Source organism: Dromaius novaehollandiae, chromosome 3 (assembly GCF_036370855.1).
Source record: "Dromaius novaehollandiae isolate bDroNov1 chromosome 3, bDroNov1.hap1, whole genome shotgun sequence".
Lineage (NCBI taxonomy): Eukaryota > Metazoa > Chordata > Aves > Casuariiformes > Dromaiidae > Dromaius > Dromaius novaehollandiae.
The window spans coordinates 130073597-130099144 of record NC_088100.1 but is presented as its reverse complement, the minus strand read 5'-3'; the positions used below and the strand labels follow the sequence as shown (position 1 = coordinate 130099144).

Sequence of the window (25548 nt, the reverse complement as noted above, 5' to 3'; positions counted from 1 at the left end):
TCAGCACAGCAATCTTTGTAGCAGATCTTTCTCAAACTGCTGCAGTTAAGATTACTTTCTTTAGGCCACTGACATCTAGGAAACTCAATCGCTCTCATGCGATGTAAAAGGCCCATTTCCAGGTCTAACCTTTAAAAGAAGTCACTAAGCAGCTAACATACTGATACAAAAATGATGAAAGAAGGTAATGTATGACTAAGCTTTCAAGTTTAACATACCGTCATACACCCTAAACCAAATGGATAGTGTACAACAAGTTTTCCAGTGGCACAGAAGCTGCATTCTAACTCCAATGATTCATCAGCCCTGAGACCTCAAAATTCCTAGTAGTCCATTTCGTTTGGACTTCTTATTTCCAGAGCCACACACACATTTTCCATTTCCCAGATCACATACTAGTGTTAGCTTTTAGGCAATCAAAAGGGCCTCAGAGAAGTTATTCCCCCCTCCATGACCTCAACTTTTTTCATTTGTACAAGGACAATATTTACCAGCTTCACAAGAGCATAGCAAGATCAGCTTACGATCACTGGGTGAAAAAAAACATGTTTTAAAATAATTTATTTAATCAAGCCAGTAAATAAAACTCTCTAATTTCCAGAGGTAAGGAGTTCAAATCTTTTTTCCCATTTTAATTAACAGCAGTATGCAGGTGAAAACAAAGTACTTGTGTCCTTACAGTATCCTGCTCAGAAGTTTCAAACTGCATACCCTATAAGCACTTCTCTTTTGATATATATACACAAACACACATATAGGTACCTATATACAGATCTGTGCCTCTCATCATTCCTCACCCATCACTTTAGTCTTCACTCTCCCATCCTTGTAGTGCTTGCTCCTCCAGAAGCAGAGGAGTTTGATCATGACTAGGACACCACAGAATAGCACCTTCCCTATTTCTGCTGATGATTCCAGGAAAAGAACTAGCACACAGGAAGTACAATCAATCAACTTTGCTTCTGTGGTTTTTTCTGTAGGGAATGCACAGGAATAAACAAACATGGGAATAGAGAAAAGCATGTAAGCCAGGAAGAAAGATGGAAAATAGGGAAAGGTGACACTAACTGAATTTTCTGCTATAGAACAAAAAACAGCAGTGTCATTTTTTCTTCTGATTAGAAATTCACAATATGTTACAATCCTGAGCAGGGAAAGAGGTCTTAGGAGGAAAGAGGAGGGGCAAGGAAATTGAGAGCAAATGACTTTCAAGAAATCACAAATTAGCTCAAATTACAAAAAAAAAAAAAAAAAAGTTTTTCCTATGAACACAGTTTTTTGTCACCATTTCATATAACTCAACCAAAACCTTCACAGTTTCATGCTCAGCTACCATTCAGACTTCATATTTATATAACATTTTAGCAGAGGATATAATTTTATTTAATAAAACTTAAAGAATCACAGGCAGTAAAAAAAAAATGGGGGTGGGGGGGAAGAGAGAGAGAGAGAGAGAGAAGGAAGAAATTCTTTTACTAGCAGTGAAAACAAAGCAGTGCTGAAAAAATCTTGTGGGTTTGTAATTTATGAATTACAGTATAACAAAACTATTAAATATACCTATAACTAAAAAAAGCTATTCCTTCCATCGCACTGCCGGAGAAGCACTGATCCAACACTCAGCTGTACAGAAGCTATAGTATCTTTAGTTTTATTTCTTCTTAAAATACGTTACATCAAGCAAAAGTGAAGAAAATATTTCTTGAAGAAGCCTAGCCATACCTTAACAACTTTTTTCACATTTCTAACATACACAGGTGAGAAAAGTGAGGTAGAAGCAGACTGAGAAATGCTTAAGCACTAAAATGTGTTTCTGATTCATTTTTTTTCCCCTAGAAATGCCAGAATTACTGACGTCTCTTCTTTTCTGGCAGATAGAAACGGTCACATCTCCTCCTTTAAATGTCTAGAGAAATCCTAATTTAGATGTTATTAAACTCACTCCCTTACTGCTTCCCTTTCAGTGCTCACTGACTCTCAGGCTGAGGTCAGAGGAGCAAAACTCAAGTCAGATGCCTTAGCAGATAAGATGAACGCTCTCGGAAGTTCCTGAGGAATGCCCACCACACATGATTTTCCCTTAAACTGCTCAACTTTCACTCTTCACTGTTGTTAAATTAAATTTGCTAACTCTTAAGTTCACATCTTACCCCTATAAAGACAGAAATCCAATTTTATTCCACTACAGAAATACTGAAAAAATGTAATTACTTTAGTCTCTTCCCTCCTCTACCAACAGCCTCTCTTCCTTTGAAAATCAGAGAGCTAAGTAAATTTGCATATTCAAATTAGCATCTAAACTATGCCTCTTTACCATCACTTCCAAAATAAAAGCCTTTGATAAACAAACTGGCTTAAATAAGCCTACCAAGTACTTCTTCCTCAAGACCTACACATGAGCTTCACGGCTTGAATTCCAGACAAGTTAGACCTGTAGCAGATCAACCACCAGTGGTCTGTAGGACAGACCATGCGATTGCTTCTCAGTTCTTGACTCCTACCTGTGGCTTGCACTCAGGAGTCAGATAAATAGTAAATTCAGTTTTGGAACAATGCTACAACTCTTTGTAAAGATAGCAGTGAAATTATGATCTTGCAAAAGAATAACTAGCTTTTTCTTCACCAAGCATCTATTTAGTAGTCTCCCTGCCAAACAGTGAACAATGATTCAAGGTGTTCTGCTGTTCCCCCCGCCCCCCCCCCCAAAAAAAATGCTGGTAATCCTTTGCTTCAGTAGTTTAGAAACACCGTTCTAGATCAGCTTGTGAATGAATCACTTTAGCTAGAGAAAAATACTGTAAGTGCCACTACTCAAGCAAAGGGAGTCAGAACTTCTGAGCAGAAGCTAGCAGCAATAGGGTCCAGATTTAAACTGGTCTGTTTAAAAGATTCCCAAAGATTCTCTTCAGCTTATTAAAAAGATATGCATGTTATATAACATGGTTTGGATTACTTCAGTGGAATTCTTTGTCTTCTGTTCTGCAACTACGAAGCTCAAGAGCTAGATAAGAACAAGTCCCTGTGAGGCATTCCCTACTAGAATATAGGCTGCTCAAACAAAATGGAATTTATCCAAAACCAGGATTGCTCAATATCTTCTACCTCTGCTGTTTATCTTTTTCTAGCAAGTGTTTCTGTGAATAGTATTTTCTAAATAACTGGCAGAAATAGCATGTCAACATTACATCTAACATTACGTAATAGACTTGTCAACTTAGCACTCTTTGCCTGTTAAAAAAGGCTATACCAAAACATTCAGGATTATACTGACTCACTAAATACCTATGTTTTATCTTAAAATATCTATTATGAACATGACAGCACATCCACCTCTTTTTCTCCACTCTAACTGCCAGCTCTCTGATCCTGTAGGAACACAAAAGAAATGTTACTCCAAACTGTGAAAAGGATCACTATTATAAAAAAAGTAAAGGTTGAAATAAGTTCTATTTCTATTTCTTCATTTCTATTTCTCTTCCAAAAAAAAGATCCACAAGGTAAAAGCAGTAAAAACAACAGAAACCTATATTACTTTTTTTTTTAAATGCATATCAACTATTTAGTTTTAGCCTAGTTTTCAAACTACAAGGCCCCTAAAATCACATATTATCAGAAAGAGTGTACTCATACAGCTATGGTGAAAACTCTCCTAGTGTTGTTACTACTTATTCTAGCAAACAAATACTTTTACTGGCAGAAATAATATTTTTTCATGCATCTGCATTTAGAACATGTCAACTGACTGTACAGAAATAGTGTTTAAGGAGTCACAAAATAGTAACTAACATTATTACAGTAGCAAAGGATTCTAGGATAATTTGATTCTTTCCTCATTCTCTCTTAATGATAGTTAACCATACATGAAAACTAGATTCATTATGCAGCACTCCAATATAGATACAGATCCCACTGTTAAGTAACATTTTCTCTCCTCTCACGCACATATCATCAGACAAATCACTGAGAACAAAATTTTCACAGAAGACCCAACTAATAGCAGTAAGAGCATAACTATCGTGTGGAAGACGACCACTGTCCATCTACATACTCATAGCAACTATTAGCATTGACCGTAACTTTTGTTTTCAAGCTCTTTATCTCACTAATACCTTGTTTTCAAAATATGATCTTTCTTTTCTGACAGTCTCAATGTAGCCCATGACCATGTGAAGGCATTCAGTAAAGGCATCATTTTAACCCATAATTCAAAAAAAACTGAACTCCTAAACATTTTAAAGTATTTCTCCAAACATACATCTAAGAGACATCGAAGTATACATGCAAAGACAGCTTGAGCATAAAGCAGTTTCTGCCACAACTTTATTATTTAAAAGAAAGTTGCAATCCCCTGCTTAAAAACAAAAGGAAATCCATTTCTGGCTCCTAGGCTCAATTAGGTCTAATGTGAAATGGCAATAAACAGCTGGCCTTGCACTTAGAGTTAAGAATGAAAAAGGTTAAACTGCATGTAGTTCTCCAATTCTAAAACCAAAATATTGCCAGAGTCTTCCTGCAGCCAGGGTACTGCATAATTTAGGCTAAAATAAATGTTTATTAAAAAAAGGGCGTTGATTTCTTGGCAGTGGTGGCAAGCAGGAGACACCCCTAGTGTCGACGTAAAATAGTACAGGACTCCATACTGTATCTCTGGACTAATTTTACAGCAGTAAAAGGGAAATTTAAATCGCGATGATTTAAAAAGCAGGGCAACTCAAATATGCGCACCTGGACATACTGCATATCTTTCTGTAGTCTCAAAACGCACACGTACACCAGATTTAAAGAGCTAGCCGTTAAACCCGGGCAATTAAAGCGCACATTATCTAGCACCCTCCTGCCATGGGCTACGTGCATTATAGCTTTCCGGTCTGCACATGAACAGAAAAGCGCTGCTGCACCATGGGCGGGGGAACCTATTGAGATTGCAAAACAACCCCCGCAAGACTCCGCTACTAAAACGACGGGTTCGCTTATGGCGATGCAGATACATCTGGAAAACAGATGAAGCACAGGCCGCAGCATTTGAACCCTCAGATTTCGGGAAGGGGCTGGAAGTGAGTGAGGGCAACCGTGTTTAGGGGGAGAGAAGCGCGTGTCGGGGGGACATCTGGGGGTGCTGGAGAAAAGGGGGCAGAAACAGGGCAGGAATAGAGACAGAACAGCGCTTGACGGGGGTGAGGGTGGGAAGAGAGCGAGGAGCGGGAGGAGGCAGGCAGCGCAGGGAGGAGGTGGCGAGGCAGCGGGGTGAACGGGGCAGAGGCGGCGGCCGTGGGAGGCGGAGGGGAAGCAGGCAGGCGGTCGCGCCGGCCCCCGGGGCAGCTCGGGACGGCAGGACGGGCACGGCAGCGGTCGGCAGAGGGGAGGACGCGGATGGCCCCTGAGCCAGAGGAGAGAGGTCAGCAGCAGGGCAGAGCGGCGGTTCCGCCGGGCCGGGCCGGGCCGTCGCCTCACCGCCCCCCTCCCCCCCCCCCCCCGGCCGGAGGCGCTCTGGAATATTCCGGCAGGCCCGGTGCGGGGGGCTCGCCGGGGGGAGGGGGGAGGTTCTCACCATGGCGGCGTGTGGGCGTCAGGAGCCTCTCCCGCAACTGAATCGACCTAGCGCCGGCCTCGCTGTCGTCACTCGGCGTCGCCGCCGCAGCCGCGCCCCGGGCCCGCCGCCGCCGCCGCCGGCTTCCCCTCACTGCAGTGGCTCGCGCTGACCCGCAACGGCGCGCAGGCGGGGAGGGGGAGGGGGCGCGAGCAGCAGGAACGCTCGGCAGCCGGGGGCGGGGCCTCCTACATCCGGGCACCGAGAGCCGCCGTTGCCTGAGGGGCGGGGCTGGTGCGTGACGTGCGCTAGCGGGCGGTGGCGGCGCAGGGGCGCGCGGAAGGGCGGGGGGGGGGGGAGGGAGGGCGGTCTGTGAGGGCGCTGGGCCGGGGCGGCCGCTCGGCGCTCTGTGGGGCTCCCGCGCCGCCGGGGGTGTTGGGGGAAGGCGGTGAGGTGGGATCTGCCGAGCGGCTGCCCTGCTGCCGGCAGGGCCCTCGCGCAAGGAGGCAAACGGAGCCTGGTGACAGCCCAGGCCTCTGCGCTTTGCTAGGCCTCTGCCCGGGGCGACTCTTCCTCCTCCTGCCCCTGAGGTGCTCTGGGGCCGTTTAGCCCTTCTGGTTGTCCTCGGTCGTTCGCGTGCCCTCTTCCCCTCCTGTTCCGCTGCGAACTGCGGTTGGGGCCCTTGCTGCTCCAGCTGCTTTCCTTCCTCCAACGTTACTTTTGCTGTTTGCAAAAAACACAGAAGGGAAGGCACAGGGTGGGCCTTTGGATGTAGGGATCTAAGTGGGAGCTGGTGTCCCGTTGTTCTGGCACTTACCCTCTTTTAATGTAATGTTGCGGGACACTAGCCAAGCCGAAGAGCACTTACTACCCTACAGTTTTTAGGGAACTGTGTTTCTTTTGTATCCATAGATAATTATACAAAACTAGCAGTTCTTTTGATCAGATAATTCTTAAAAGCATTTATGGGTCTGTCTGTGGTTTTGTGACACTACATATCCTGATCAGCCTGTAAAATAAGATGACTGATACAGTTAAGCGCAAAATAAAATAAAAGATGCAGTCTTAACAGTCCTTTTGAGGCAAGATTTAGGACAATACAACTACTTGCAGAAGTAAGACTGACCCTCAGGGAATGACCTATATATATATATTATAAAGTTTCAAGTAGGCCAGATGATGCCTTTAAAACCTCTATGAAGGGTAAAGTAAAATAGAATGTAAGATTGACCCATCTGTACTCACTATTTGCAGTTTTTGCCCTTCTCTCTGTGCTCACTCTGGTGAGCATGTTTATTCTGGAGCACCATAACACAGTGCATAACACTGTGACAAATGAAATGGTGATATGAAAATAATAATTACATATAAAATGTTGTGTTAATACTGCCAAAGAATAGGTTCAGTAGCATGTTGATGTTATTTTTCAGACATTTGATGTTTGCCTTATAATAGCCAGATACTTTGCCAGGGAAATGCAAATCAATTCTGCCAAGTTCAACATGGATGGCAACCTTATTTGTAGGGGAAGGGGAGACTGGATTATTAGATTAACATCAGGTTACTTTTCTCTAGGATCATAGTTGAATGTGGGCTTTCCATTCTGAAATGGAGTTTAGCATTTCTTCTCCTTTTGGCATCTTGGAAAAGGAACTGCCTCATCATCGTAGCCCTGTTGTGGGGCTCTGAGCTGGCCTAAGACTAGGTAAGGCTAACTTAAGAGTTCCTGGAGAAACCTGGAATCTCGAAGTCAAATGCTAATTTGTAAATGCTGGGAGGAATACTGAGTCGTGTCTTATCTATCTTTAGGTTTTGATTTTTTTTTAATATAATGTGTATCTTTGATCCTCTGAAAATATCCTTCTTTGTCTTGCCATGTTCTGTTCTTCATATGCACACCCCTTATCACAAATGTCACTGAGTTTATCTTGTATGGAGTATTCCCTTATCTGTTAACCCAGGGTGAGGACTGCCACCTAATTAAATAATCTTCTGTCCTGAACCTAAACAGCAGCCCATAACCAGCAAAGCAGGTAAACTCTTGGGGCAGTAAAGCTCGAAAAATATGCCATTTTTAAGCATATGAGCATTCTTATTGGCTCCTGTCATGTTTTATAAAAATAAATATAAAAACTCTTATTCTGTAATACTTTAGCAGAAAAAGAAGATACCTTTTATAACCTGGCTTTGAAGAAAACTGCTTTTAGCTACCAGGGCAGGGGGAGGGAGGAAGGAAGGATGCAGTGTATTACCAGCAAAAGAGGAAGGCTTCCTAGACAGAAATGAGAAATGTCCTTCTCAGAATGTTTGAATTGAATTGCCCTGTTGCTGCAGGTACTGAACTGCTAAGCCTTTAAAACTGCTGCACCATATTTATTCATCTTATTTTATCTGCAATAATAGGTAGATTAATAAGCAGATCTGAAGGTATAATACCAACTAAAACTGGCAAATGGATGGAAAGATAAAGTACCTCTCATTGTATTTCTCTTACACCTACATCTGTCTTTTTGGTTGAAAGAAATTAAAAGGAGTCTGTTCTTATTTTCTTGCATATATGTATGTGTAAGTTCAAGCCAAGATTTGGGAGACAAGGGAGTTTATGTTTTTCAGATCCAGTAAGATACAGCTGAAAAAAAGGTCAAATAAGAAGGCTAGCAACACATGGGAATGCTTCTCTCCTTACCTTGAAAATGAAGAATGAGGCTGTTCTTAATGCTAGAAGCAGTGTGGACCACAGAAGCTTTATGAAGGTATAGGTTAATAGGGTGCTTTTTGGTAACCTGTTGGGTCATTTTGCATCACTGCAGGACACTAGATTTCAAATAGAGCAGGTGTGGCTGTGTAGGTATCTGTAACATGTCTATGTTTACTAAAACCATGGTTGTAAATGTTTTTGATTTGTGGATTCCAGTGGGCATGCTGCCTGATAGTAGGATTATTTTTTCGGTTACCCTTTTGAGCTCATAGCCACAGTTTGAAAATCAATTCATTTTTTCTTCTTAACTGGGCTCTAAAGAGTGGGCTTCTGATTTCCTAAATTTCAGGTCTTGTTTGCTTTCCTAAACTTGTCAGTGTCAGCTAGGCTAAGTTGGGGATAGAAATGCTTTCTGTATCTTTGACCCTGTGCCTGTAACTGTATCACTGTATCAGATAGCTCTCCACAGAACAAATATATAGAAACAATTTGCAACAAAAATGTAACCTGTTAGTCTCAATCTATCCTGAGATTATGCTGTTGGCATAATAATTTAATACAGTGATTTTACATGTCTGGCAGCTGTTAAGATTTTTTGATGGCATCCAGCTGTAGTTGGGGTTGGTAAAATTCGCTGATCTTTTTTTTTCTAAAGGCATTTGTTCTGGGGAAGTCTGATAAGAGCTGTGGGCTGACTGCTCAAAGAGCTCACGGCAAATGGGGGTAAATGCTGCAAGCATGAGTACAGTTTGATTTTTTTTCCACTGTTGTGCTTGTCTAGTGCAGTTGCAAAGGGTTGTTGCTTGTATTTCACTCTCCTAAAGATACACATATATCAGTCTGAGCTGTGACAGTCTTATTATTTTCCTGCAGTAGTGATTACACAGCAGAAATTGTCCTGTGCAGGCTATTAATGAGTTTTTAATGTATGTACCTCTGATCTTGCAGAAACAGTCACTTGAATTTTTTTAAAGTACTACCTGTCTTATTGCTGAGCATGTGTTGGCTGATTGGTCCAGGTTCTGGCCAGTCCAAACTTTGCAGGTGGTGACTCAAACATCAATCAGAGCAACAAATTTGCAGTGAAACAACAGAGTTTGAACTGAAACAATGCCAAAATGTCATTTTTTCCCATCTTGTGGAAGAGGGAAAGCTGGGGAGCTGTTTGATCTGCCAGCAATTTGAGTTGGGGGATGACATGTGAATACCTAGAAGTAACCTGACTCTTTTGACACCAGTGAAAATAAATGTTGCTTTGACTGAGGTGCCTTTTAACATGCCAGTATGTGTGCTATGTAGAGTTTAGTGAATGTAGTGAATCATTAACCCTTTCTGTCATTATGGACAAATAAAAGAATTGCCTTAGTAAGTGTTGTCTATTGTATAATATGGTAAATTGCATTTACCTTAGCTGTGGGTTTTTCCATAGCTTTGATTACTGTGATCTTAATGTTCTTATATTCTACCTGTCTTTGTTTACAGTGCCATCATCTGTGTGAAATGAAATAAGTTGTTCATGCTTTTAAGGAAAATAAATGTGATGCAACATGATCATGTGTATCATTAGCATGTAAATGTTCACAGCTTCCTTATGGATCTTAACTGGGGAGATGAGACCAGACTGAGGTAAGTAGTATTCTTTCTTTTTCTGAGCACTGCTCATATGATTTCCCATTCTGTGCTTCTGTGCCACGTAGGGACTTTCTAGACAGCATATATTGTGGACTGTGTCGTTTGTAGTTTCAGTTTGAGAAAAAGGAGGTAACATAACCCCAAGTGCCAGTTAAGTCTGATTGCTACAGGAAATGATCTTATGCCACTGGAACCCAGAAGTGCTTCTGAGAACTCCCAAGGATTCAGTTTTGTGCTAATACAGGATATTAATAATACAGTTTTGTACTAATACAAAATATTAACTTTTTATAGCTGTGATAAATTTACTACTTTAGACCTGGCAAGACTATTCTTGAACATGTTCTTTTCTTGAGATGCAGAGCATCTAGTCTATCAACTGTGCCTTTCTGTCAGTGTGTGAATTGCCATATTGGATACTGCCTTTCTCTTACCATGGTAGTTTTCAGGCATTCTGTATCTGTAGCATGGGCTAGAAAATTGCCTCAGGTCTTTGGTGGTGGGTGAAGTTGCAGTCCTGCTCTGCTACTTTCAGTATCGAGAGCCAGTTTGTTCTAACACTGCCAGATGGGGATTCTGTATTTTGTTCCCATAAAGCTGGTTCAGATTCTGAATCCAAAGTGTCTGGACATCCTGGGTCTCATCCTTTCAAGCTGGTGCTGGAGAATATAGATTCTGCCACTGAATATTTGATCTTTGCACTTAGCATAGTACACTCACCTAAGGAATAACAAAGAAATTCAGTTTCCTGGAATCATCATCTTCCTTAGAGAAAGAGGATTCATAAGACTGCATCTTCTTGTGCACAACTGTTATGCCTGTCAGGAGCTCTTGTTCTCCACAGAAGGTAAAGAATTGCTTACAGGAGTTGTAACTTGGCTGGACGCACTGTAATCTTTGTTTGTCTGAAGATGTAGTCTGATTTAAGTCTTTGGACCTTGGTCTTGCAACAGATAGCCTAATCAAAAGAGGCACTTGCCAGGCATGGGGTGTAGCTTGTTACTGTGGTACATTGTAAATCATGATTCTTTTCCATCTTGCACACCTTCTAATTTCTGGGGTGGAATGGCTTTATAATTTCAGTGAATTTAAGGTTCGTTTCTGATCAATCATGCTGTTGCTTAATCCAGGTAAGAAATTGCTGAGACAAATTTTTCTTCTCCAAAGGGAGCTGCTAAGGAATTTTCTGAAAAGTCAGAATAAAGGTTTTTGCTTATATTTTCATATCAAACTTCCCCTCACTACTTCTGTCTGCCTACAGACAAAAGATAGGCAAAATGAAACTGAAGTTCCTAAATATATACCATGAAATTTTGGGTGACTTAGTCATGCAGTGGTCTTGATTTCTTCTTTCTGTCAATAGGAAAGAGTTCTTTTCTTCTTGGAAGCTGTGCTTTTTGTTTTGCAGCCAGCTTTGCACACTGAAATAAACTTCAGGTTTTGTACTCTAAAGCACCACTGTTGGAACTGGCTACAGCCCAGAAGATTTTAGCACTTGATAATCTCCTCAAATGTGCTGTCCCTAGTTTGAGCAGTATATATCCTGTAATGTAAGATAATGTAAGCAGCTGTTCTCAATGTGAAATCTAGTTTCAAAACAAACTGCCTTCAGCCTTGTCTGCGACAGAAAGAATAAGACCAGTGGCAGCTCTAATGCTTTTTAGCTGGTGGGGAACTCAACAAAAATTTTGTAGCTTAGGTAGGTGTGTACGTATGCATGTATAACCAAACAGAGGATTAAGAGAACAATGCCACACACAAGAGGATAGTACTTGTAATTCATTACCAAGTTAATACTAGCCAGATGAGACTAGTTACATTTTGGAAAAAATGGCCATTATTTAGTAAAGAACCTTAACTTTTTATGCGTGTTTCCACCTTCAGCTGAAGTTGGTACAGAATTATTTCTGCAGACTTGGTGATAATCAATAAAATCAGCAGGGAGAGCTGCTTCACAGGTAGGTGAAGTAGACAACTGTACTTCACTGTGAGAGCTCTGCAATGGATGGATGTCTTAGCTTAAAAAAAAAAAAAAAAGAAAAAGCTATGGAGACTTGTTTAATGTAGTAAGTAGCAAGCTCACACAGCATCACAGCTTGTTACACCTTACTTCTGAGTTATGCTACAGCTGCAGGCATCTAAAGCAGAAAAACAAATATTTGGTGAGGTTTGTACAGTTCTGGCAGACCTACTGTTCACAAGTAATATCAGCCTATGGATGAGACTGTACCACATTTCTAACAAGCCTTTTTGGTAGAACTGGAATCTATGTCCTTGCACTGTTTAAGCTTATATGAGTTTTGACTGGCATGAGCAACACTGCAGTAGCTTTTTGATCAACATCATTTGCAGTTTTCTGGCTGACTTATGCTTATAGGGGCATTTCCCTACCTCCCTGTTGCTAACCAGCAGCTCTAAAAGCATAGGCCATGTCTGGGAAATTTTAATGTCCTGGCCCTCTTGCAGATAGAAACCATTCTAAGAAATGTTCCTCATAGCATGGTGAGGCAGCATGCTATGGATTTGGACATACCTAGCAAAGTATAAATATAGGTCATTAATGCTATCATTTCCTGTTGGATATAAACTCTATAGCTTTAGCAATCCTTTGAACTGGACCTCAGTAGGCAGCAAATGAAGCTTTCATTCCCTGTGGCAGTGTGCTGTATCCTTGCAGTGATGGGTAAGGAGGAGCAAGCATGTATGTAATCCTCTTGGGAGTCAACCCTTCCCTTCTGCAGACTGGGACATTTTGATCAGGAGCATGCCACATGTCACCAGATGACAGACTACCTTACAGTCCCAGACCTTGTGGGTTTCCTGTGGCACCAGGGGGAGGGGATTTACTGCATGACTCCACAACTTGTCTCAAAGATAAATTTGCTGCACAAGTTATAGCAGTACAAAGCAACAATTATTAACAGAAACTTAGCTCAACTAGAATATTTACTTTCTAATTACACTAAAAGTTATGCTAGCAGCAAATTCTCAGTAAACAAAGCTAGCTAATTTATACTAATTGTAACTACCCAAACAAATGAACTAGGCAAACCAATTCCAATTTATCTTACCCGCAGGTTGCTGCAGCAGTCAACATACGCTCAATCCCAGGGAAGTAACTGCAGGAGGGCATCCCAAGGTGTCCCACAAGTTGGCAAACCACCTGCAAAGAGCCCAAGACAGCCTCTGGAGCCAACCTATTTATACCCTTCAGGGGAAGGGGGAGGTGGAGGTGGAGGTGGAGTCGCTAGGCCAGGTGCAGTTCTCTGCACGCAATTGCAGCTCTTGGCTGCTGCAGGGTTCAACTCTCCTCCATCATTGTTATGACTATAGCATCCACAGTTGTGGGGTGGGGGGGGGTGGCCGAACACCCCCAAGGGCAGGCTAGCTGCCTTGAGCACTCTTCAGTACTGAAGAAAGGAGTCTGAGTGACTGCAAATGATTGCTTTATTCTTGCAGTGGTCGTCCCAAGGAGAGATCCCATAGCTCGAGTAAGGAGCAGTTAATTCCAGCCCACAATGATTACCACTGCCCCAGCTGTGAAAGCAGGTGTTGTTTCTCAAGGTCCTGACCAGGAGGCGATAATTGCAGAGCACCATAAGTAACACTGCCCCAGCAGCGAGCAGAGGCTTTGTCTCTCAGGGACCTGGAGCCCAAGCAGGCCTTAGCCCAAAGTCTTGCCATCCTCCCTTTCAGAATCACAGGAATGCAGATGGCTTGTAGCTGGCACCATACTGTGGGGGAGTGAAGCTAGGAGCATCCCCTCACAACACATGTTGGTATGTATGGTAAAATAAGAGAACTTGGCCAATGCAAGTAAGAGCTTCCTTTATTTTCTTTGCAGTCAGAGTCATAGATGGAAGGTTACATTTGATACTGAACAACCTTTAGTCTTTCTTTTGTGGGCTGTCAAAGGTCTGTGAGGGTTTTCCTGCTTTGTTTTTTAGCACTGCTGTTGTGAACACAATAAATAGGGAGCTTATTTTAGATGAATTCCCTAGGGAAGCCATTCTCAGGATAACCTGCTTGTTAACACTCGGAAGCCTTTGGATACAGCATAAAACTTGACCTTCTCCTGTGGAGCAGGGGAAGGCCAAGGTCCCTGGAAGTGCTAGAAATGAACATAGGATGTCTAAAGCCAGTAAAGCTTGAACTGAAAATTGTCTGTGTGGTATTAAAATGGAAAACATCCATCATCAAAGCAGTCAGACCGGAAGTCTTCTAAAGCAGTGGCATTTCTGGTTCTTTTGTAACTAAAGTACAGCTTAACCACAAACTGTGCTATCTTTTGAGTAATGTTCATGTGGGGCAAAATGTATATAAGAAAAAAAAAAATTCATTAATGTAACTCCAGAATTGGAATATATATTTTTTGCACTGTGTTAAGTATCTTGTTTGTATAATGCTTAGTTAATGAAGGACTCCCCTCCCCAGTGGTAAATGCTGTGGTTTATTGGTATTGCAGTAGCATTCAGTGCACTTGTTACTACTTAACTGGTCAGTCTGCTAGTCAGTTAGCTTGTACATTTATCGTGTTCTGAATATGTGGGTGTCTATTCTGACTGTATACATACATCCGTCCAATGCTATAGAACATATTGGAAGTATAAAATAATCAGTCCTTGGCATCACTGTAGTCAGGCTGGGTGTTGCTCAGGATCTTCATGAGTAGCCAGCCTTCCTGTCATTCAGTCTTCTCCTGTGGATCTAAGATGAAGGTTTGGGGATGTTTACATTTTGAGAGCTGTTAGCAACCTCTGCTGACCCCCCTCCTTACAGGTGCGATACAGACTCTCCAGCAGCCCGAATGTCCCCATGTGTATAGTCCTGGCTTGGAGCTACACATCAACTGCGTGACTGAACAATTCAGAAACCGCAAGTCGGCCAATTGTGTCCTGATGTAATCTGTAGTGATGTGTCACTCCCTACTGTCATAGTGATGAAGGCTACAGAAGAGTATCTGACATTCTTAATTTGCATTAGGTTTATTTTATACCTTGTTAAGCTGTTTTATTTTGTGGGACTACTGAGAACTAAGGTACTAAGAATCCTGTAGAGTTAGGGATGCCAAACCTTGATCAGTCACAGTGACAAAGAATCACAATGATTCTTTGCTACAGCTATTGACCAGTCATTTGAATGTCTGTGAAGTGTTGACCCCATGAATGGGGAAAGTCTAAAGTAAGTTTTCTAGCATACATGCTTTTCTGATTGTCGTTTTTGGGACACTTCAGCTAAATGTTCTTCTTACATCAGTGAATTTAAACAGATAGTTTTTACCACCAAGTTTGTCATTCATTTGCTGTGTGATCTTACAAGCTAGGTATCTCAGCTCAGCTTGTAAACTTAATGGCCTCTTTTGAAATAGTAGTAAGGCAACAGCAATACTGGACAGAGGATTCTGAAATTCTTATACAAATATATAATGCATTTGTAAATGCACTATGTATTCATGTATATACAGTATTGATATTTACATAATGCACCTCATATATAATTATTTATGAAAAAGTACACAATATACATATAATATATGCATGATACAGTGTATGTCTGACATCACTTGATGTTCCAGTCTCAATAATTTTTCTGTGAGGGAAAATGAAAAATTTTAAGCATTTCTGTTGACTTAGAAAAGTTTCAAAGTGTAGCATCAATAGTTTTAGGATGATTTTTTTGATTATCTACATAAGTCTTCACAAAAGAGATGATCAGAACAGCTCACTAATAAATTTTCAGGTATTACAAAAGGAAAAGACTTAAAACCTATGTATTTTCTCTGCTTAATCCCACAGCCTAAATCCATGATGAATCCAATTTTTTAGAGTAAAGATTTTCAAGTAAACTTCTTAAATTACTGTTTCAAATTTAACCAAAAATAAGATCTCTTAGACTGCTTATCATAAGAGTCCATGTTCCCTTGCTGTGAGTTATCCTGTAAACATTAATGAATCTTGTGTGAATTGATAGTAAGATACAGTTTTTGAGAATAAATGGAGCTTCAGTTTGACCTAATTATCTATTTGGCCTTTGCAATGACACCCTGCTCCCTGCAACTATGGCTAGATACAATGTTGGTATAAGGTTTGCTTTTATAAATGTATGTAAATACTCGTCACTTCCTCTATTCAGCAAGTTTAAATTTTTAAAATCCTGTGACGGAAAATAGCTAAAACTGTAAACCTTGATGTTTGAGAAGGTTTTTCCAATACTGAGGATCCTGTAACAGATGTTCAGATTCCAGGCTGAATTCCTTCCCTCTCATACTTGCATCGTGTTCAATAAGATATTTGCATGTGACTAGAGCAAGGAGCTTGGGTTATTCTTAGAGCAGTTCGTAATTGCATTCTGTTTCTTCGTAAGAGGCTATACATATTTCTCACCATCTCTTGTGTATCAACAATGTGTGCAAGGCACAGAAGAAAGTCTTTGTCTTGGAGGATAAAATGTTAGTCCAGTGACTTTGCTAGAGTTAAGATCTTGCTGTTTGCCACTAGGTTATGATGTGTGGGTAGGTGACAGATGTGTGTTCTGGGTGTTGCTGTGCTGCAGGAAAAGTACCCTGTTTTTGCTGCCCCTTTGCTGGAAGTTTTCCCTGCTAAGATCTGCTTGCGTGAACCTGCATGTAGTTGCTTCCTAACCTAGTTCTTAAAATGTTATCCATCTTAGCTTAAATGCATTAAGTAGTTGAAATTTTTCTAATGTTGATTATTTTGACAATTGGGTTACAGAGTGAATATACACGTAGTTCTGTTGGCAGAGAAGGGGAGAAAAAATTTAGTGAAAGAAAGTGATAATGTGTGGCTGGGGGAAGAAGCTTCTTGCCCATTGTTGCTAAAACATCACCTCCAATGACAGTTTTGGCTATTGACACACACAGATTGGGTAAAGCTGGGCTTCATTCTGAGAGACTTTTCAGACCAGGACTAGGTCGGTGTCAGGCTGAGAGTTAGAGGGAATCTCGTGCATAGGGACAGGGAAGGACTGGCAACAGATGGCACTGTAGTGGAAAGAATGAGGCAGCTCATCAGCTGGCAACGTTTGTACTCTTTTTTGCCAGTCATTTGTTTTTGTTTGGGAAGGAATTCAGGGTCTGGGTAACTTTGTCACTAGTTTCTGCAGGCTTTGGTCCTAGGAAGTCTTCTCCTTATCTGTTCTGAATTTAGCACTTCCTTAAACTCATTTATTTTTAGATACTCAGAAAAATATCTATATAGGTGGTCAGATCTTAGGGCTGGATTTTCTTATTTAAAAAAAAAAGTCCAAATTATACATGAATATTGTGGCAAAGAGTTTCCCAAAACCCTGAGCAGAGTATTCACCTTTGTGGTGGATGGTTCTGTTGTAATTACTGGTTCCTCTTTTGGAGAAGAAAGTCAGTTACTTATTGTGGGTTTATGAACCAAGTATTTTAAATTAACCTGTTTATATCAGCTTTCCACTTTTACAGTAAGCTTAGAGTTGCAAAATCCTGCCTGTATTTTACAAGTAAGGATGATTTAGTGAAGTGATTGCATAGAATAAAGACTCATGAATTCATTTTTGATTCAAATAAAACTGTTGCTTATGTTTTTTAAACCTAAGCAATAATATCTAGTTTTAGTAATCATTCCTATTTTTCATAAGCTAGCATTTAACATGTATAAAACATAAGCACTGACTTCCTCTTTAGGAAGTGAAGCACTTTAGTTTTCAGAAGAGCCAGGATTCTCATTGACTAATTTTTCCATGTGCTTTTTGTTAACTCTTGCCAGAGGTTTAAACTGTCATTAATTTACCAAGGAGTAATAGTGTTCATTAACCTTTAGAATGTTAATGCATTTTTTACATCTGCTTAGTTAAAAAAAAGTATGAATAGCTGCCTGTGAGAAGGACAACTTTTTCTTTGAAGAGAGCATTTATCTAATTGTATATAAACATTTATTCCCTGCTCATCACCATAGTGACTGAGGCCTCAAATGAGTGTGTTTTGCTTAACAGGGTTGCAAATACTGTAGTGAGTCGAGGCTTAAGCTTCTGTCTGAAAGTGCAGTTTCACAGTTGGTTGAGGCACAGCTAAATCCTGCCACACATTCTTGACTTCTCTCTTGTGCCGGCGTTAGTACGTGGCTGTATGGGTGGTGGTATCAGGGAGCTAATCTGGCTGAAAAATAACCTCCCAGAAGGTAGTTTACATCAAATCAGCTTTCTGATCTGTCAGACTGTGTGATTGCATGAGCTCTCGTGAGGCGCTGGGAGAAGAAGTGTGATCGAGAAGTGTGATCGAGAAGTGTGAGAAAGGACAGCATCTTTCTGTGACAGCACGAAGTTAAGCTGATTATGAAGCTGCTGCTGGAGCTACTTGGTTAGGGCCTCCCTATCCTGTAGTTGAAATCACTGAAAAACAGGTATTGGGTTAGGAGTTCAGTCAGTTTGAATGATAAGGTAATCTTACCATACTAATTTCAAAGTGGTTTTGTGACTCTAGCTATATATTCCTGAGCCTGGTATTCTTATTGCCTACGTTGAAGTGATTTTCTGAGAAAAGAAAATGCAAAAAGAATGGAAATTTGATGTCAATTCCAATATGCTGACCTGCCTTCTGTTAATCTGTGAAGAGTGGCAGTATTTCATGAGAGATTTTATTCACTTTAGTAGGTGGATTTTACTCTGTTCCAATCAATTAATTGTGTCTTTTTATCTTCAGTTTTATATTCTTTTTATGTGTACCTAAGCAGTTGCTTTCAAAGAAGCCTCGTCTTTTCACTGTAGCTTGTCTTTGTAACAACAGCAAGGATAGTAGCTACTTATTTCTGTAGCCTATTTATAAATAAATCGCAGACGTATTCCTTTCTGGGTGCTCACTCTGCCATATAAAACATTACAATAGAATCTGTTTTATAACTACATTTGATTGAACAAAACTTTACAGACCAAGCTTGTAAAACATTTATCCTAAAAACTCGATGAGGGCTTTTATTTTTTTATCTGCTATGCTAAGCAGGGCTTCGTTTGGAGCCTTTAAAATTACAATGCTGTTTTATTTTCCAGCATACTTTTGGTCACTTCAGCATCCAAGGTCCTGGAGACTTACACACTTGCTTAACAATGTATGTTTCAAGTGGTACCACTGATTTATTGTTTTCCCTCTACTGGTACCTGTTTTGAGGACGGTCACGTACTAGGACATTTAAATTACTTATGCAGCATCTGCAAAAGGATAAATGATTTACAGGTGCAACACAGCACCAGAGTTAATCACGCTAGCAAGTTGCAGTGTGAAATGTGATCTTGTATTGCCATTTATAGTCTGAGTTTTTAAGAGCTGTAACTCTGCTTTTGGCATGGTTAACTTCTGTGGCTGTTGTAGATTACATTTGCAATCAAGTTGTTGCCAAACTTCTACTCTGTGTGAAGGTCATGTTTACTACTGCACAACTGCATAGTCAAGAGTTGCAGTAAAAGCAAACTAAGGCTCTCGATGAAGCAGCTTAGTGTCATGCTATGGGAGCCTAATAGCAAGTAGATGTTGGGCAGAAACTCGACTCACTGTAGACCAAACCAGAATGTTGTTGGCAGTAGTTATGCTTTACTGTTTCATTATAGCTGTTATGTGCTTGACTGCAACTCTAATAAAAACATTTTGTGCATGTTCTGAGTACTGTTTGAAAAAGAACAAAGATATAAGAAAAGTCTACAGCTTTCCATATGTGGTGTTAGTGCCATGTAAGATTTCCTTCTAGTAGCCAGATTGATCTGGTAGCCTCCTACAAGATCTCTGCAGATCAAATTTTTGGCATCACTGATGAAAAGAATGCTGTTATTGGCACTTTTGAGTTTTCATTCCTCTTCCAGTGAATGGCTAGAGGGGCTAAATGTGGTCCTTCCAGAGGAGGGCTAAGGGGTATTGGCAGGGAGCTGCGATGGACCTTGCATTACGGCAGTAACTGTTGTAGATTAGACAGCTCCTCCTTCCCCCAACCCCACATAGGCATTTTAAAATCTTGTAGATAGATGCATCTTTGCTGGCATTGAATGCCAGTTACTCTTTTAGCTTTAAAAAATGAGGGCCAAGGAAAGAAGGATTACTGCTATTGACATTTTAAGAAGCCATTTTTAGCTAGGTTTAAGTGTCTGTGGTCATGGTGCATGTGCCCTTTTAATAAAATCGAATCCATTAGTCAACTTCAGCTACTTTTAATGCACAGGTAAAGATCTTCAGAATATTGCATTCTTAAAAACTGCATGAAAATGGATCACAGAGTAGAGGCGCGAGGTTCTGTATTGCTGCCAGTTAGGGGAGTAAACTTAATTTTTGTTACACACCAAAAACCCATGGTGGAGCAAGAACTGTTTGCCTCACTTGTAAGAAAAGTTTTAGTTGGAGGTGTCTACTTTTTAGATGCCAGTCAACCAAACGTGGACTATCAGTGTACAGGAAACCAAGCTAATTTATTTCTGGTACCATGGGCTGAAGGATCTTTCCAGTTTACAGTTCCTGAAAAGTTGAGGCAACTGATGTTTTTGGGGGTGGGGCTGCTGGTTTTCTGGTGTGTTGCAAATACATGTGTAAAGTTCACTGAGCAGTATTGGAATTGGAGTTATAATAGAGTTAGGGCCTGGCCCAGTACAGTTTGTGCACTCACAAATCCTGGTGAACTTGAGAGGTTTTGAAACCATTTACCACAACTGGATGGAACCCTTTATTCTACTGCAAATTATTTTTGCTGGGTTTTCTTGTTTGTTTGTTTTGTTTTTGAATTTCCCATTATAGACCTGATTAAAAGCAATTAGAATGACTCTCATATGTGTGTCAGGGAAGGGACTAAACTACTAAAAAGGGATCAATCTTTTTGTTTCCTCTGCTTCATTATGTTTCAGCTGCTTCAAATCGCAATGAAGACTCCCATAAGCTTTCTAAATCAACTTTTTCTTCAATTTCATGTGTATTTCTGTGGGATTTTCTAAATGGTTAGAGTTACTTTTACTTTAATCTAGGCACTTTTGCAGGCTCCTCCAAAGTATGGAAAGTAAGAACACTTTTGTCTCCATTGACATTTCAGAGATGCAAATTATCTAGAAATGGCAGTGCTTATATATGAAATGTTGTACATGCTTTCTTCACCAGGCTTTTATTTCACTAGGCAGGGCAAATACCTTAAATAAAGCTGTTCTGGATCCTAAAACTTTTAAAAGGATTGAATGTCTTCTGTCAAGCTTCATGAATGTTATAATAATGTTCAAGCATCATGTGAATGTTTCATGTTCTGTATAAGTGATCTTCCAAATGTATTACAATACATTCCAATCAATGTATTGACTTTGCTCTTGCTAATCTGGAGGCACTGTAGTCACCTAATTTCACATTTCACACTTAGCAGCCGTCCAAATCCAACAAGCTGTGATTTGTGTAGGTCTTGAAGCAGAAAAGCCCTGATGAGCATTCTGTTTTGCTGTGCTCACTTCCTGCGCTCAAACTGCCAGGCACGAGTTAAATCGTTCCTGCTGGGGACTCTAATACGGCTCTCCAGCCACATGCCCTTTTCTTACTCAAAGTTGTGGTGAGCCTCCTATGGGAGCAGCACAAAAAGAAACCGTATTGGGATAAAAGATCTGGTACTTATTAATGTTCAGGGTTAAGTAGATATGTAGCTTGCTGAGGATCATACCCTACCATTTGTTTTTGCTAATTTGGAATAAGAGAAAGGGTAGAGGTCCAAGAGAGCCTTAGAGAGCCAAATGACTATTTTAACCCTTCATCTTGTTAGAAAGCAATGCTTAGGGAAAAAATTGATCACACTTGACGTTTCAGTCTTACGTCTGTGAATCGTACAGGTACGATACAGAGGTGTGTACTTTATAGTATGATTTAAAAAAAAAGTAAAATACAACCTTAATTATGAAATGCTTTTCATGAAAAACAGCTCTTTCGACCAAAATAGGTTTTGTAGAAAATTTTTGTTATAAGAATTTCCAGCTACTTGATCAAATAAATTAAGCCTTTCCAAATTTCCAACTTTTTGTGTGCAACTATTTTATTTCTGCTAAGAACACTTGAAAATGAGAAGTACTTTGGTAAGCTTTTAGAAGGTGTATGTTTTGCTAAACCTCATTTGAAAAAGAACTCATTTTTCAAGCATGTTTAATATCAGTAAATGCACTAAATAATAATGAGGGGCAAGTGTTATCCTTTCAGAATTGTCTGAGACTTTTCTGATTCTTGCATCTTCTAGTGTTCCTTTGTACTTTAAGTCAACTGAAGCAGATGGATACCTAGCAGTTCTGAAATTCAAGCTGTGTATTTAGGTGTCTAACTTTGGTTAAACCATTTTCAATCAGTAAAAGTGATTACTGGAGCTGGAGCTAAACCAAATAATTCCTGTTTCCCAGTCTTGAGTTCTAATTACCGAAGTTCCTACCTTGTGCTTCTGTTGTGGGACTTTTTTATCTCTGAGTGATACCTACTCTAGTGTTTCTGGGTTGCAGTTTCAAACTGTAAAGGACTGATTCTTTTCAGGGTCTTTAGAAAAATTCCATGATATCTTTTTTCAAAACTAGCATTATATAGATATAAAATATATACATACACACACTCTTTTTTTTCTTTTTTCTTTTTAAGAACTAGAACAAGAATTATGGGATGAGTGCAAATATTGACACACTGACTTTGTAAGCTACAAGTTGTAGTAAAAAGCTTAATGACGAGTAGACTTTAAGTCCTTGTACTCAAATGAGTCAAATACTGAAAATGTAGTGTTACTCACTAAGGATTTTTACTTGACATCAAGAGGATTATGCTTCCAAGAAGATCTTGGCAATATTCCAAAATGCACCACTGAGGACGCATTTTTATCTGCGTTCTGTGTTCAAGCTTTATCAATTTTCACCTTGAATTTTCAGCAGATTCTCTGGACATTTAATTCTACAAAACATCAGTAATAGATGTAATTATTGTAAAAAAAATAATAATAAAAAAATTAAAAAATGGAGCAACCAAGCCAGCTTTACACAGCTGTCCCTTTTCCCACTGGGACTTATTAAGTGTTATATAAACAAGATTTTCTTTGGTTGCCTTAGCTTATATTGTGGACTTGCAGACTTCTCTCAAACTATGCTGTGTGGCCTGCTTTGTTTCATTATTAATATTTTGTTAGCAATTTACATGTACCATATAGCATGATAATTTTGCATGGTTAATTACCACTGAGCAGAGAAAGTTCTGTTCTGAAAAATAACCCTGAGCGTGGACTGTGATCTGCCATTGACATGGTTTGTGGATTGTTCCCCCCGCTCCCTCCCAGAAAAGTTAGGTAGGGCTTTGATTAAAAAAGATTGAACAGTACTAAGTTAGCACACTGCACTCAGCCTTTCTGACTTAAAATTTAGCATTCAGCTTAGCTGACCATGGCCTAGAGTTGAATCTATCTTTCCTACTGTTGATTATTTGTAAACGAAAACAGATCCCACATGCTCATAGTGTAGTAGCAAGTGTTGAAGGCAGTAAAGACTCATAATAGTTTTTTCAAGTTATTACTTTAATTGACAGGAGGAAAGAGGTCTGAGCAGCAGGTGCAATTTTTTTTAGGTGGCTAATCGTAAATCAAGATTGTAAGACCTTTGGAGAAGAAGATGTGTTTTGCCCAGTCCCTTCTACCTCACTTGGCTCCATGGAGTTTTGATCTGTATTAGATCTGTGCATCAATAAAGCATTTAAAGTTATTCACAGTAGAACCATTGCTTGAAACTCATATGAAACTGGAAACTAAGGCACTCTGGTATCTTTAGCTTATCGTGTATTCTAAGTGTACAGACTCATGCATTCAAAAACATAGAAACTGGTGCCAAGGCTTATTATCCATCATGCTTATGGATATGTTTACTCTGATATTTTGAAATTACTGCTACAATAGGCCTCAAGGGCTCTTTGTCCCCTTTGTATGCATGTGTTATTCCCATTACTGACAGTGGGAGTTAGCTATACGCATGAGGAGAAGAATATACTTGTGGGACTAAAACTTATACAGCAGGGAATGTAAAATTCTCTAGCTATTAGATGGTGTGAACAGTGTAACTTAATCCTTCTTGATTTGTTGCTTCTGGATTTGGTGATTTTGTTAAGGAAACAGTGGTGGAAGTAGCAACTGTGGAAACTGATAATTATACAATTACCACAATATTGCCATGACAGAAATTGCACCTCAGAGCTCCCATCAAGTGTGGTGCAAAATTTTCAGTAATGGAAGTGAGCTGTTTTTCTGGAAAAAGCTGCCATGCAGGTTAAGCTAGTAAAACCTGAACTTCACTTGAGGCTGGATTAGTGAGTAGTCATCCAGAAAGAGGATTTTTTTTCTTTGTTTCCTTTAAAATATATTTTCAAATTTGAATGTAGTTATTCTGTTTCAGTTGTTAATGAGGATTTCTTCTCAATATGTTATGTTCTTTGAATTAGTGTGATTTATTGTTCCTTCTAGTGCCAACTGTCTGGATAGCTCATAGCTTCAAGTAATGTTCATGAAGTTTATTGATGTCAGGTATGTCTGAATATAAATGGTGGTGTTGGACTTGGAATTCTCAGGCTTTCCTGCTACATAAATAATTGTATTATGGGGGGGTGGGAGGGGAGAAGAGGAATAATAGTGTGCAGCAACAAAGGGTCCAAGAAAATCAAGGCTTCATTCCTGTGTAATCTCAGTTTTGTACCCCTGAGACCAGAAGGGGCTGCAAAGAATTTTCCATCAGCCCACATTGAGTAAAACTTTTTTTACATGACTTGCTGCATCTAGGTCTTTGTTTTTGTTATGGGATAAGTAATCATGGTTTAGCTTATAAGCGCTTGATCTTTGGTTTTTGGTTTTCTGCTTCATTTTACGAATCTTTTCTGCTAATCCTATGCAGAGGCTGTCACGAGTAGGGCTTTCCTAACTGTTTAGAAATTCTACACCGTTTCCAAAATAAGGCAATTGCAAAAGAGGCTCAGCCATCTTTGAGGAGAAAGGCTCCCTCCTGTGGAAAGAGGAATCTCTGCAGTGGTTAGGAGAAGTATTGGGGCATAATGTTGTGATTTTAAATTAGCATGCAAGTGGGACAGGATCGCTGTAGGTGCTTTCAGATGCTGGAATTCAAAACCTTACTGTATTCCCTGATACCTTTTTCCAAAACGAGTCCTTCAAATTTTGTATGGAATTCTTCCTAAAAATGCATATCAGTTATGGGACTAATGTAATTCAAGTTCTTTTTTTAAGTTTTAGTACTTAGTTATGTCTGAGAGCTTTGAATGAGGATTTTAGTGCCTGCAGCTTTTCTCATAAATGCCAGCAAAAGGTACTGCTGTGTGTATGCAAAACTGGATAGTTAAACAGCATAATGTGGCCTGTGTGTTAAAGGGGGCCAAAATAGTCGACATTTTTACAAATTTTGCTTACTATAACTGTTTGCTGAAGAACCTCAGTATTTTGGAAGCATCCATGCATTGCAGTCCATAGAACTTATATAACCTTTTGGTAGGTTTTTTTCTTTAGTTCCATTTATTTTTCCTTTACATAAGTATGATAATTTGTTCTATTATTTCCTGGAAATCTGTGTGAAAGTGATTTTGGACCTTGCTGCAATCAGGGGTCCTTGGTAGAAGGCTCTGCTGAGCTCAAAGCCCCATCTGTCTATGAAAATACAATGGCACAAGAAGCACAAAGATTAATTTGTGATGGAGGAGCTG

General features: G+C 39.9%; 2 protein-coding genes across 14 annotated transcripts in view; one reads left to right on the top strand and one right to left on the bottom strand.

Annotated features, from left to right (window-relative positions):
- PPP3R1 (protein phosphatase 3 regulatory subunit B, alpha) overlaps nucleotides 1–5690 on the bottom strand; it is a 42714-nt gene extending 37024 nt beyond the window's left edge. The window contains exon 1 of one of the 2 annotated variants that reach the window (XM_026110439.2): nucleotides 5549–5690. In XM_026110439.2, coding sequence (XP_025966224.1) covers nucleotides 5549–5551 — 3 coding nt within the window. In that variant the 5' untranslated portion in view covers nucleotides 5552–5690. The remainder of the gene's footprint in view (nucleotides 1–5548) is intronic. The other variant, XM_064510150.1, reaches the window with a different exon arrangement.
- Nucleotides 4880–25548, top strand: part of PLEK (pleckstrin) — a 62520-nt gene continuing 41851 nt past the window's right edge. For 7 of the 12 annotated variants that reach the window (XM_026110437.2, XM_064510148.1, XM_064510147.1 and 4 more), the window contains exons 1-4: nucleotides 5894–6117; nucleotides 7103–7232; nucleotides 8141–8280; nucleotides 9708–9851. The gene's annotated coding sequence lies outside the window, so the exon portion shown is untranslated. Of the gene's footprint in view, nucleotides 5055–5228; nucleotides 5396–5781; nucleotides 5822–5893; nucleotides 6118–7102; nucleotides 7233–8140; nucleotides 9852–25548 lie in introns of those variants that run through there. The other 5 variants (XM_064510143.1, XM_064510144.1, XM_064510146.1 and 2 more) reach the window with 5 other exon arrangements.